The 15,049-nt window shown below is 39.7% G+C and overlaps 1 protein-coding gene across 4 annotated transcripts in view; it reads right to left on the bottom strand.

Moving 5' to 3' along the window:
- Positions 1-6: 6 nt before the first annotated feature.
- Positions 7-15,049, bottom strand: part of clstn1 (calsyntenin 1) — a 70,083-nt gene continuing 55,040 nt past the window's right edge. For all 4 annotated transcript variants that reach the window (XM_029719399.1, XM_029719402.1, XM_029719400.1 and 1 more), the window contains 4 exons: positions 14,822-14,967; positions 14,367-14,502; positions 7,089-7,273; positions 7-4,201 (listed from right to left, as the gene is read on the bottom strand). In XM_029719399.1, the coding sequence (XP_029575259.1) occupies positions 4,007-4,201; positions 7,089-7,273; positions 14,367-14,502; positions 14,822-14,967 (662 nt within the window). In that variant the 3' untranslated portion in view covers positions 7-4,006. The remainder of the gene's footprint in view (positions 4,202-7,088; positions 7,274-14,366; positions 14,503-14,821; positions 14,968-15,049) is intronic.

The raw sequence follows: 15,049 nt of genomic DNA, 5'->3' as shown, positions 1-15,049 counted from the left end.
CATTTGTACCCTCTCATCCTTTATTTTGTCCACGAGCAAGCATCAACTTCACTACAATTTGCCTTTCAATTGGTAGAAAAGTGAGAGCAGCCCCAACAAGCACAAAAGGAAGCATTCAACAGTTCTGAAAACATTGTCACCTTCCATTTTTGAGCAAAGATAAAAAATAAACCAAAAATGTTTGAGTGGTGTGGACTTGTGAAAACAGACAATCTGAGAATCAGTAGTATACATGTCCCCTCTCCCACTCAAATCTCATAGTTCCACATGTAATATACAGAAAATTGTTGTTTTCATTAGAAGTGATTCATGCAACGTAAACACCCGTTGAATCCCAAAGCTCCTGTATGTCTGCTGGATGGACAGCGACATTCATTCAATTCTATGGAAAGGAAAATGTCCAAGGGGCTGATCAAAAGTATCACAGAACTTGACTTGAGGCCCAAGCTCAACTGACTGGCACAAACAGTTGTAAACTCTGGCCCCTTGGAATGGTGGCTGTTCAGTAGTATGTTTGATTTGTACTTTTCAATAAATAAATAAAATGTTTAAAAAGGGAGATGAGATGTTCAGAATGTTAAATTGACAATGGACTGTGACAAAATGAGCGTGAGAAATTTGGAGAGAATAAGATTATACTCTTGTTCTGGTGAATTTCATGCTGCCCTCAACAACTTTGTCTGCAAACCAGGCAATAATACACTGTTCAAAATTACCGTTCACTATACACAAATAGGTAACTTTTATACCCACATATGCTGCCTAGAGCATTTTAATATTGTACATATTTTTAGAAGTGGATTTCCTCAATATGATGATTCAGTACAATATCTATAGAGGATACAATATGGTCCTACTTTCGCTACACATAAACATAGACACATGACACCTATGTAAAACATTAACTTTTAATAAAACTAGCAGTGGACTATTATTACTAAAAAATTAAATAAAATCACTTCCCCCCAGCTCTGTAAGAAATCTAGCATTAAATAGTTACAAAATAAAAGTTGCCACAACTAAAAGAGCGTGGATGAGTGTTTTGTTAGTTGTGTTAATGCGCTGTGATCGGCAAAAGGCACTCCCAACTTGGGCCAGCTCAAACCTGACCCCCTTATTGGGCCCTAGTCATTTTGAAGGGGAGACTGTTCACCACATTTCGGCAGTTGACCAAAAATAATAAATACATTGGGCCTAACAGAAATGTGATTGAGCGACTCCAGACATATGGTTTTGCTCAAACCCTCAAAAGTTACTTGGAACGGTCTCCAAAAATTGACTTCATATGAAACTTGCAAAGCATAAAATGGTACACTTGTGTTACTTGAGCCATTATGTATTTGGCCTCTAAAAATAGCTTAACATGCAAAGTATAAGACTTCCTTTATAAACCTTTCCAACAGTTGTCCAACTTTGTCATGCCTCACCTTTACTCACTTTACTTTTAAGTTTGACTAAAATTCCCAAAGTCATGCCATAAAACATACTTATGAAAGTTTTGCAGAATGTACATAATTCAATTGGATTCCTAAAACGGTGGAATAACGTTAACCTGTTTGAGGGGTACAACTCCTTTACCGCATGGGGTTTTTGAAGGTATTGAGATGAACAAGCAGTGATTTCTGAGAGGAGATTTAGAGGTTAACATCTGACATCTTTTCAATTAATTGTATAAGTTTTATACTAATACCAGAGGAAAAACAAGTTTACCAAATGTAAACAAATATCTTAGAACAACTCTACAGTACAGTTCCATGTACAATAAAATCTAGTGGTCTACTGCAAAAAAAGATTTCATTTTAAAGATTCAGACAAGGACAAAGAAGATGACATTTTAAAGAGAGTTCTCATATCACAGCAATGTGTCAGCAGTCACATTTATTCACATTTGTTATTATTTGAAGGTTTCAATATCCTTCAAATAAGTAAAACAACTGCAGTGAGAGTGAGACTACGCTTAACTGTAATGAGAAAACCGTTTAAAAATGCATCAAATATATTATTTCAGGTTAAATAGCCATGCCATGAAATAAATCCTTCAAAAAAATGTTTTTTTGCAATGAAGCAGACAAATGTTCTCGCATTTCATTTCTCTTCCAAAGAAGGACAGCAGCCGTGCTATTGAACTGAGCCCTCCTAAAGCTAGACTAACCATACCCCTCAGCTCCGTCTGTACGCTGAGATTCGTTTGTGTTTTTGTTCTAATATTTTTGATGCCACGGCAGGACTGGAATATGCAAGGGCTTTTTAAAAGCTGCAGATGGAGTGTAGTTCTCTGCTGGTCCTAATGTGCTAGCAGAAATATTCATATCTACGCTCAATGTGAATTGATAGCGGAACTGCAGAAGCTGGCTGTTTTCTTAGTACCTTAAGCTACATCGGACTGTGGTTTACTGAACGTGATCATCTTGACCTCAAATTACCTTCTGTACAATAACAGACTAGAATGGGAATTAAATACATTGTCGCCTTGAGTACAGCATTGCCACCTGTGCAAGTCAAGCAAAGTAATAATAATAATAATTTGGTGGGTGCTTATATTTGTCCTATTTCACACGTGAATTGGAAATGTGTTTTTTTGCATATCCCAACTCTCCCTGAGACACCGTCGGCGAGCGGGGTCTCGGCCATGGTCTGACATTATCAACAGCAACCCTGGAGCAATTAAGGTTATGTGCCTTGCTCAAGGGTACATTGACAGATTCATCACCTTGTCGGCTCGGGGATTCAAACTAGCTACCTTTCAGTTATTGGCCCAACGCTCTAACCGCTAGGCTACCTCCCGCCCTTGTATATGTAGCATGTGAAGAGTGTGGCATGTGAGGAGCCGAAAGCAAAATCAACCAGTCCTGTCCCCACTAATCAAAGAAATAACTACCTCCTTGCAAATGAAAAGACAAAATGAGCAACACTTTGCCATAGAAACCTCTGTGTATAGTTCTGGGTCTGGGTTGCTCTTCTTGAAGCGGACATTTTGTACAAGTATGACGGAAGAGCTTTGCCAAAAAATGTGCAACATGCTATAGCCTTTGTGACACAAATATTCTACACGACGTACTGCGTCTTTATAGATATTGGACCCATTTGTTTAGGCCTTCACTAACACATTGACTAATTACATGGTTTCTTCATATTTACAAAATATTAAAAAGCAATTTATTCATCTACACATATGACTTGTTCAAATATCCTCATGCACTAAAAGGAGAAAAATGTAAATATGCGGTCAACGTGTCTGAAACGTCATCTCGTTTCACTCTCCGGACAACAACTCAAGCACGAAGAAGAAAAAAAAAGAAAGTCAAAGCTTTTCTCGTTTAGTGGCAAACAAATCTAAAACAGATGCGCAAGGAATATACATTTTTTTTAAATCATTCTCCATTTTGAAAGCCTTACATCAGTAAAGAACTAAACAAAAGTGCAAGGTTGTTTCCTCACGGTAGCTCAAAACAAAATGCAAATGTTGGCCAAGTCTTCCCGGGAATAAAACATTCAAAATTAAAAAAGTAAGAAATCAGCGATCCGGTGATTACTATACTACACAGAGTACCACCACTAAGATGACGACAGGGAAACCTTGACAATATATAGCTTTTAAGGGGGATTTGTGTTGTTTTTACATCATGGCTCCTCGGTAAGGAATTTGTAAGGGTGTGCCCCCACTGGTTAGGAGGGGTAGTGAGGATGAGAAATTCTATGAGTCGTGTGTTAGCGTATGTATATGAGTGTGTGAGAGAAGAGTGTATCACAAGAGGCTGCTGAGGGGAGAACGGCTCATAATAAATGGCAGGAATGGAGCAAATGGAATGCCGTCAAACACCTGGAAACCATGTGTCTGATACCATTCCACTCCTGCTCCAGTCATTACCACGAGCCCGTTCTCCCCAATTAATGTGGCACCAACCTCCTGTGGTGTGTATGTGTATATGAGTGTGTGTGTTTGCTTGTGTGTGTAAGAATTGTGTGTTTGCATGTGCATGTAAAAATGTATGAGTGTGTGTGTCTGTTAGTAGGTGAGTGTGGAGTCGTCCCACTCCAGCTGCTGCTGTCTGCTGGCACCCTGCTGGTCCTCTGGCTCTCCGGCCTCCTCATCCTCGCTGCTCTCCGACTCAGCACTTGTGATGTCGTCTTCCTCCTCGCCTTCCTCGCTCTCCTCCTCTTCTTCTTCCTCCTCCTCACTGCTGTGCTGGTCCTCATAAGTCTACCAGAGGAAAGAGGGAGAAAAAGGGTCAGTCTTTCACACATTATTAAGTGATTGTGAGAAAGATCTGAAAGAAGTGGACGAACCCGCTCAGCAGCTGCGTAGGCTGTAACCAACACTTATGCTGCTGCCATACTGTTAACTATTATTATTTATCTTGATACCAGTCACTTAATCCTAATCTCCATTCACATGTAAATATCTACCTCAAATACTCCAGTATCCCTGCACATTTGGTATTGGCACTGACCCTTTTTATAGCTTCCTCTTTTTTTATTCTTGTGTTGTCTTTATTATTTCCATATACACACACACACACAGTACCTGTCAAAAGTTTGGACACCTACTCATTCAAGGGTTTTTCTTTATTTTTCTATTTTCTACATTGTAGAATAATAGTAAAGACATAAAAACTATGAAATTACACATATGGAATCATGTAGTGATCAAAAGTGTTAAACAAATTAAAATATATTTTATACTCTTCAAAGTAGCCACCCTTTACCTTGATGACAGCTTTGCACAGTGGTGTAAAGTACTTAAGTAAAAATACTACTTAAGTCATTCTTTTGGGTATCTGTACTTTACTATTTATATTTTTGACTACTTTTACTTCACTACATTCCTAAAGAAAAGTATGTACTTTTTACTCAATACATTTTCCTTGACACCCAAAAGTACTAGTTACATTTTGAATGCTTAGCAGTACAGGAAGAATATCTAATTCACACACTTATCAAGAGAACGTCCCTGGTCATCCCTACTGCCTCCGATCTGGTGGACTCACTAAACACAAATGCTTCCTTTGTAAATTATGTCCGAGTGTTGGAGTTGCCCCTAGCTGTCAAAAAAAGGAATGAAAAAAGGAATGTGTGCCATCTGGTTTGCTAAATATAAGGAATTTGATGTGATAGAATTTACTTTACTCAAGTATGACAATTGAGTACTTTTTCCACCACTGAACTTAAATACATTTAAAATCTGATATTTTTAGTCTTTTATTCAAGTAGTATTTTACTGGGTGACTCACTTTTACTCGAGTCATTTTATATTAAGGTATCTTTACTTTCACTCAAGTATGACAGTTTTTTTATTTTTCCACCTCTGGCTTTGCACACAAATAGATACCTGCACACTGTTGAATACACCCATTGTTTTGCTAAAGGGTTAGTTCAGCAATTTTACATATTAATTCAATCTTTCTTTCCTAACCTTGAAAGCAGTCTACAGACAAGGAAACAAATATATACACATATGTAAAAATAACAGAACTATCCCTTTAAAAGGGGCAATCTGCAGTTGCTTTACCAATTTGGACATATAAATCAATGATACAGTATTTTTATTTTTTAAGAATCAATGAGTAACTTATGAGCTTAGTTCAACTGTCACACCCAATCAGAACCCAAAATATATGCTTGTTTTACGCCGATCTTTGTAACCATTGTAAATTTAAACACTGTATAGCCTCAAAACATATACTGAAGAAAAATAGATGCACATGCAACAATTTCACATTTTTTACTGCGTTACAGTTCATATAAGGAAATCAATCAATTGAAATACATTCATTAGGCCCTAATCTATGGATTTTGCATGATTGGAAATACAGCTGTTGGTCACAAATACCTTTAAAAAAAGGCAGGGGCTTGGGTCAGAAAACCAGTCAGTATCTGGTGTGACCACCATTTACGTCATGCAGCGCGACACATCTCCTTCGCATAGAGTTGATCAGGCTGCTGATTGTGGCCTGTGGAATGTTGTCCCACTCCTCTTCAATGGCTGTGCGAAGTTGCTAGATATTGGCGGGAACTGGAACATGCTGTCGTACACATCGATCCAGAGCATCCCAAACTGGCTCAATGGGTGACATGTCTGGTGAGTATGCAGGCCATGGAAGAACTGGGACATTTCCAGCTTCCAGGAATTGTGTACGGATCCTTGAAACAGCAGATGAATGGCACGACAATGGGCCTCAGGATCAAACAGCTCGCCCACACGACGCCATACACGTGGTCTGCGGTTGTGGGACCGGTTGGACGTACTGCCAAATTCTCTAAAACAACATTGGAGGTGCCGTGTGGTAGAGAAATTAACATTACATTCTCTAGCTACAGCTCTGGTGGACATTCCTGCAGTCAGCATGCTAATTCCACGCTCCCTCAAAACTTGAGACATCTGTGGCATTGTATTGTGTGACAAAACTGCACATTTTGCAGCACAAGGTGCACCTGTGTAATGATCATGCAGCTTAATCAGCTTCTTAATATGCCACACCTTTTAGGTTGGATGGATTATCTTGGCAAAGGAGAAATGCTCACTAACAAGGATGTAAACATATTTGTGCCAAAAAGTTGAGAGAAATAAGCTTTTTGTGCGTTGGGAACATTTCTGGGATTTTCTTTTTTTTTACTTTACATGTTGCTTTTATATTTTTGTTCAGTGTAGTTAAAATGATACGATTGAGACCAAGTATTGTCAGTCCTTGCATCCATTGCTCTGTCTATGCATTTGAGAGTGGTTACATTTCTCCAGGCCCATCCCTCAGCTTTTTACCAAAACAAAGACGAGGTGCCCACTTTGTTATTGTTTCAACTGCGGATTTGCCATTTCAGTGCAAGGCTTTGACCAGAAGGAAACCTTTTTGGAGCATTACAGTGTGCCCGTGAGGTCTATTTGTTTTTGAATGATCTGTTGCTCCATCTCTGTTGGTCTTGTGCGTCTCAGTTGGTAGAGCATTGTGCATGCAACGTCAGGATCGTGGGTTCGATTCCAGCGCACAATTGCATGTTGCTTTGGATAAAAAATGCACACACTACTATATAATTTTTTGTACTTCTATTGGATAAAAAGTGTCTGCTAAATGATTTAATTGATATGATATTACCTCCATGGGGTTGACTGTGATGGTGAGGGCCGAGTCATCCCAGTCCATCTCATTCTCCTTGCCGCCCTCTGTGTCCCTCATGGTGCGCTGGTGGGCTGACCGGATCCGGAACACGCCCAGGATGATCATGAACACCAGGAAGCTGACACACACCACAATGACGATGGTGGCGGCACTGGGGACCACTGGGGACAACACACACAGAGTGTGTATTAGGACAAATGTACGCATGTAAGCTCACACACACACGCACGCACGTATGCCCGCACACACACAAACACACACTATATTCACTTCTAGGGCTGGGTAAGACTTAAAGTCCTACTCTAGTTTCCTTTTCAACTCATTTATCACCTGATTTAACAAAAAAGGCACAGTCAAGGTTTTAAAATCACATTTGACACCCCACCTTTTTAGCATGTCCTTTAATCAATTACTTTACTGTTATTTAGCCTGTCGTTTAATCAATTACTTTACTGTTATTTAGCTCTGTCTTTTAATCAATGTCTTTATATTGTTGTTGTTTGTTTTATGTTCCCATATTTATCCATTTTATTCTTCACGGCTTGTTTACGCTCTCTCTCTTTTACTATGAAGAGTGTTGTGAATTTGTGAATTTAAATTCACTTTAAATAAGCAGGCTGTATCACAACCGGCCGTGATTGGGAGTCCCATAGTGCGGCGCACAATTGGCCCAGCGTCGTCCAGGTTAGGGTTTGGCCAGGGTAGGCCGTCATTGTAAATAAGAATTTGTTCTTAACTGACTTGCCAAGTTAAATTAAGGTTAAATAAATATTGATTTGATTTATGGGGCATGGATAGAAGAGTTGGTGAGAGCTGTTGGGTTTAATGGGATGGTTGTTTTTGGAAAGTTAGATTTTTTTCCCCCACGTTCCACAGGTCACATTTCATTTGCTTACTAAAACTGCATCAGACTACACTGAACAAAAATATAAAACGCAACATGCAACAATTTTACCGAGTTACAGTTCATATAAGGAAATAAATTATTGAAATAAATTCATTAGGCCCTAATCTATGGATTTCACATGACTGGGCAGGGGCGCATCCATAGGCCCACCTATTGGGGAGCCAGGCCCATCCAATCAGAATGACTTATTCTCAACATAAAAAAAGAAAAAAAATGATAGACAGAAATACTCCTCAGGTTCATTAGCTGTCCGGATGTCTGGTCTCAGGCGATCCCGCAGGTGGAGATCCTGGGCTGGTGTGGTTACACGTAGTCTGCGGTCGTGAGGCCGGTTGGACGTACTGCCAAATTCTCTAAAACGACGTTGTTGGCGGCTTATGGTAGAGAAATTAACATTCAATTCTCTGGCAACAGCTCTGGTGGACATTTCTGCAGTCAGCATGCCCATTGCACGCTCCTTCAAAACTTTAGATATCTGTGGCATTGTGTCGTGTGACAAAACTGCACATTTTAGAATGGCCTATTATAGTCCCCAGCACAACGTGCACCTGTGTAATGATCATGCTGTTTAATCAGTTTCTTGATATGCCACAGCTGTCAGGTTGATGGATTATTTTAGCAAAGAAGAAATGCTCACTAACAGGGATGTAAACAAATTTGTGCACAAAATTGAGAAATAAGCTTTTTGTGCATATCTAACAATTCTGGGATCTTTTATTTCAGCTCATGAAACATGAGACCAACACACTCATGTTGCGTTTATATTTTTGTTCAGTATAGGTGCAATCTGTTTGGGAACATGTACCCCAAATATTTCACCTTCTTTATTACTTTACCAAACATACAGTTGAAGTTGGAAGTTTACATACACTGATGCTGGAGTCATTAAAACTCGTTTTTCAACAACTCCACAAATTTATTGTTAACAAACTATAGTTTTGGCAAGTCGGTTAGGACATCTACTTTGTGCATGACACAAGTACTTTTTTCAACAATTGTTTACAGACAGATTATTTCACTTATAAGTCACTGTATCACAATTCCAGTAGGTCAGAAGTTTACATACACAAAGTTGACTGTGACTTTAAACAGCTTGGAAAATTCCAGAAAATGATCGCATGGCTTTAGAAGCTTCTGATAGGCTAATTGACATCATTTGAGTCAATTGGCGGTGTACCTGTGGATGTATTTCAAGGCCTACCTTCAAACTCAGTGCCTCTTTGCTTGACATCATGGGAAAATCAAACGAAATCAGCCAAGACCTCAGAAAAAAAATTGTAGACCTCCACAAGTATGGTTCATTCTTGGGAGCAATTTCAAAACGCCTGAAGGTACCACGTTCATCTGTACAAACAATAGTACGCAAGTATAAACACCATGGGACCACACAGCCGTCATACCGCTCAGGAAGGAGACGCATTCTGTCTCCTAGAGATGAACATACTTTGGTGCGAAAGGTGCAAATCAATCCCAGAACAACAGCAAAGGACCTTGTGAAGATGCTGGAGGAAACCGGTACAAAAGTATCTATATCCACAGTAAAACGAGTCCTATATCGACATAACCTGAAAGGCCGCTCAGCAAGGAAGAAACCACTGCTCCAAAACTGCCATAAAAAAGCCAGACTACGGTTTGCAACTGCATATGGGGAAAAAGATCGTACTTTTTGGAGAAATGTCCTCTGGTCTGATGAAAGAAAAATAGAACTGTTTGGCCATAATCACCATCGTTATGTTTGGAGGAAAAGGGGGGATGCTTGCAAGCTGAAGAACACCACCCCAACCGTGAAGCACGGGGGTGGCAGCATTATGTTGTGGGGGTGCTTTGCTGCAAGAGGGACTGTTGCACTTCACAAAATTGAAAATTATGTGGATATATTGAAGCAACATCTCAAGACATCAGTCAGGAAGTTAAAGCTTGGTCGCAAATGGGTCTTCCAAATGGACAATGACCCCAAGCATACTTCCAAAGTTGTGGCAAAATGGCTTAAGGACAACAAAATCAAGGTATTGGAGTGGCCATCGCAAAGCCCTGACCTCAATCCTATAGATAATTTGTGGGCAGAACTGAAAAAAATGTGTGAGAGCAAGGAGGCCTACAAACCTGACTCAGTTACACCAGCTCTGTCAGGAGGAATGGGCCAAAATTCACCCAACTTATTGTGGGAAGCTTGTGGAAGGCAACTGAAACGTTTGACCCAAGTTAAACAATTTAAAGGCAATGCTACCAAATACTAATTGAGTGTATGTAAACTTCTGACCCACTGGGAATGTGATGAAAGAAATAAAAGCTGAAAAAAAAAATCACTCTACTATTATCCTGACATTTCACATTCTTAAAATAAAGAGTTACACAGTATTGTTGAAACTCACATCCATGAGCTACTTGCTATGGGCATCACCGCTATTAGCTTCACGACTGACATTTGGACCAGCGATGTCAACCTCATGAGCATTAGGAGTCTGACAGCACAGTGGGTCGACAAGGATTTCATACTGAGGATAGCCGTATTGCATGCTCAAAAATGTGCTCGTTCTCATACTGCTGCTGCCCTTTCAATGGCATTTGAGAACATGTTTGACACTTGGAAACATGAACACTCCCAGCTCCATTTGAACAACTGACTCTAGAAATAAGCTCAACTGCGTCTGCAGCAGACGTGATACCCTCTGTCATGGCATTGAAACACCTGCTCAACAAAAATGCTTGGAAAAGTACTCTACTAGTCTGAACAAGCGATTCGGTGGCATTCTCTCTGAGCCTCTTTACTGTGTCGCCACCATGCTCGATGCTAGGTACCAAGGAACGCTACTTCGATGCAGACAAGAAACAGGGTTTACGTGAAATGTTACAGACACAGCTGGACAAGATGGAAACGGACACAGTGACAGTGCGGCCAGAGGAAGAGAGGCCATGGACAGACAGAGCTGAAACTTCACTCCTTGACACTTATGATGAAATCCTGGTTGAGAATGAAACGACTGAACAAATGAACAACGAAACAGCACAGCAAATAAGTGAAATAGGTTTTGATTATGATTTACTGGTAATGGGGATATACGTAAATGCCAAAAAAAATACTTTTTGGTCAGTGTGTGTGTGTTTCAACTATTTAACTGTACTAGAATGCTTAAAAGGCCGCAAAAAAATGTAATATCGGTATTGCTTTTTTTGGCAAGGAAAATATCAGATATCGGTATCAGCCAAAAATGGCTTATCGGTGCATCCCTAATTCTGAGCATATGCAATGTGTGACTTCCACATAACATTACTTCTTCACTTATTTTAGGTTTAAGGAAGTGTGTATGTCGCATTCCTTATCATAGAGCTATGAAAGTAATGTATTAAGATCCAGCTGCTCGAGACAAAATCAGCGATTGCAATGCCATATTGTGCTGTGAAGAAGTCGAGCTGGATAAATGTTTTTCTAAGGACCACCCCTTTGACGTAACATTGCAGTGAAGCAACATAAATCAGTGTAATGATGCAGCCGACCACCAGAGGGAGGCAAATGCACGTTTATTCAACAGAGGACCTTTACATGGTCTTAGGAAGATCTGGATGGCTGACTTATAAAACGGTGGGAAATCAATAAAATAAGTAATGTGAACATACATATATTTTTTAAAGTAATTCTAGTGCCTGATTTCGGGGACTGTCAGCTTGAGAAGATGTATATAGTATTTTACTAAACTCAGTTTCCACATTTTTTCTTCAGTGATTCCCTAACCTACCACAGCGGATCAAAGTTGTCCACTTTGACCAAGATGGACATTCTTCAAGTTGTGTGGTAACCTTGATGGGTGGATTTTGATACAATGCCTGCCATTTTGCCAACCCAAATAGTGTCTATATGTGGGGGTATGTGACACAGCCAGGTTTCCACCTGGTACAACTGGAAAAGTAGCAGCGATTCCCTCAAGTCCATCTCTATGACAATTCAACCAGTCTCCCAGCGTCGGTTAGAAGAGTAGCAGCAACTAAAGCAGGCTTCCCTGCTCCCTCTCTGTGCCTCGATCTCTTTCACCAAGTATATCAATTGTATGATAAAATATGAGGACCACATCAACTGGACATGAGCTCAGATATTTAGTGTGAAGTTGAACTGTTTTTATGCGGTTGTTGATGTTTGTACACTACAATTCAACTCAGCATCTTGGTATTCTGTTTCTGCTAAATGTAATGTACCATTATGTTTATGCCTGTATTCTATATTGTATAATAAAGAGATTTTCTGATAGAAAAACTGTATGGGGATTTCATCATTGTTAGGTTGAAAGAAGAAGAAAAGGATCTACACATTGTAAAGAATCAAAAGCCACTTTTACACACACACGCACACGCACACACACACACGAGGGTGTGGGTGTAAACCCCCTTTGGTCTTTTGTTGCGCTGTCACATTGTGTGATCATAATGGAGGACCGTTGGACCTGGATCCATTTACTAAGTGTCACAGAGTAGAAGTGCTGATCTACGATCAGTTTTGCCTTTTAAGATCATCATGAATCCGATTATTATAGACATCCTAGATCAGCACTCCAACTTTGAGATGCCTGATAAATAAAGGGCCCTGGTGTAATCTCTCAGTCTTGATGGGGTTTTAGTAGAGTATTACGATGCATTGGAGCCAGGTTGTGCGATTACTCTTCCTGACTTTAGCATTGTTACGTCAGACAACTGGCTAATAACAATGTATATCTCCTCTTAGATTTTGAGTGTCCTCTGCCAACCTTCTCTACTCTTATCTGGTCACGAGTACAAAAGTATGTAATAGCCCTGTCATGTAGGCTACATGGTTTATTAAGCACTCTCAGCACTGGAGATTACAACCCTCAAAAAAATACAACAGAAATAAAGGTTGTGCTCAGATTCCTGGCCGTCCAGATGTCGCAGAAGGACCGACGGCACTCAAATGTAATCCCCAAATTAAAAACCAGGCAAGTGATAAATATTTCATGTGTGCCCTACTTTTGGTTAATTTTACTTAAATCTATGGGAAAAGCTCGCACCGGCCTGACCAAGAGGAATTTATTTATTTATTCCAGAGCAAAACATTTAACAGATTGGCTGTTTGATTACGAGGTTGGGATTAACTTTAACAAGAGATGAGTAAAATAATCTACAGCAAGTATTGTGGGAGGAAATGGGGGATCTGGAATTGTCCAATCTAAGATAGGTGTATCATAGAAATAAAAAAGGCAGAGTTTTAGTGTTTCTGGTATTCTAAATCTATTGATTACTATTCATTCCAAAGCAGTGTCTAGGCCACTTCGGGTTGCCACAAAACCGCATTCACCACGTACAGGGAAAAGGGAAGTTTGGATTAATTAAATAAATACAAAATAAATCTATATTTATTTGAATTCAAGCTGTGTATACCTCAGTGTGGACTGAGACAGACTGTTGACATAGCACACCCACTTTTGCAGTTTTGATTAAATAGAAGGCTTGTGTAGATTGAGTGCTTATGATACATATTGGCCAGCTAGCCCAAAGAGGCTAATTATGCTAAAGCTAATGCCTAACAAACTTGATTTACTGTTTAACGGATGCCCCACATCACATTAAATCATTTTTTTGTTTTACATTTTTTTATGATTTATTTGATTCATGTGAATCGATTATTTTAATCTATTATTTTTGACGAAAGGAAGAACTCACTTCTCCATTGTAGTAGTTGGGATACTGTTCAATCGCTGTTCAATTTTCCTAAACTGTTCAATTTAGGAAAAATGATTGGCTGTAGCCTTTCTTTTTGGTTAGGTGACTGCAAAACTTGTTTTGTAGACACTTCAAGTTGACATTGCATCTCAATAGATGTTTGTCAGCCTGCAAAGTAAACACTTCTAAGGTAAGATAAATATGCCTAAACAAGAAAATGTGTGTGCTTGCTTCAGCTGTCTAAAAATATTCATATGGTAGTGGGAGATGTGTTAAATATCAAATTAAAGCTGAATAGAAACTGAAGCAGTTCGTTATAGTAAGAATAGGTCTGATTACTTTAGTAGACTGCAATATATTTCAGTTAACACATAAATTATAAAAAAAATAGCAGAACTATGCCTCTGAGAAATGAACTGGGCCTAAAACTCAGCCGGGACAGGCTTTCAATGGTTATGACACCAATTTAGTTAAGGGGGTCCCAAGACAAAGACTCTGTGGTTCCTGTGACTGTCATCCCACAACCATTATACCAAAAGGCAAACATGTTGTACTAAGGTTGTTCAGTATTTTTACAAGTGGTTCAAGTTTTACTTAATCTTTTCATATATACCATTTTTATTCACACACTCGCCTCACTTGCACAGACAGGCTAATGAGTGAGGTTAGCATTAGTGGTTTACCTGAAGCCTGGTGAGCGTTGACCAGGTTGTGTCCAGACAGGTCCACAGAGGCGTGGTGCACTGGGCTGATGAAATTGGGCTGCACCATGGCATTATTAGCGTGGTCCATGGGGTTGGCTGTGTGGATCACATTGACCTGGCGGTAGGCATATGCATGCACACAAAAAGAGAAAGCGAGAGAGAGAAACAAAATAAAAAGTCCAGAGTTACAGACAGATCACAGAGTCAAAGTGTTAAGTATTAATGAAGCTTATCCATACATTTTTTTTCCTTTTTTTAAACATTGTTACATATTCTTCACTTCACCAATTGTTGTTCATAATTGTTTATATGTCACAAAAGGGTTAATATCCCTAACACAGTGACTAGGGATTATTTTCCATCAGTCTCTATACTGAAGAAGTGACAGCAGTTGCCGTATGGGTGAGGTATAAACAGTAAACGCTCAGTCATACCTCGACCTTGAAGTCGTTGCTGATGTAGCGGCCGTTGAGTTCGGAGCAGAACAGCTTGAACTTCCTGTCAAAGAGAGCCTCTGTGTGCCAGTTCTTGTAGCGAATCAGGTGCAGGACCTGCTCATAGTTGGCCATGGTGTTGACGCCTGGGACATGGAGAGGAGGCTTGTCAAGTACAGATTTAGGGAGGGAAAATGTAGCTAAAGGCAGGTCCGGCACTCATTGTTA

The sequence above is a fragment of the Salmo trutta genome, chromosome 28, assembly GCF_901001165.1.
Source record: "Salmo trutta chromosome 28, fSalTru1.1, whole genome shotgun sequence".
Classification (NCBI taxonomy): Eukaryota; Metazoa; Chordata; class Actinopteri; order Salmoniformes; family Salmonidae; genus Salmo; species Salmo trutta.
The sequence above is the reverse complement of the archived record's forward strand: the minus strand, read 5'-3'. Positions and strand labels throughout refer to the sequence as shown.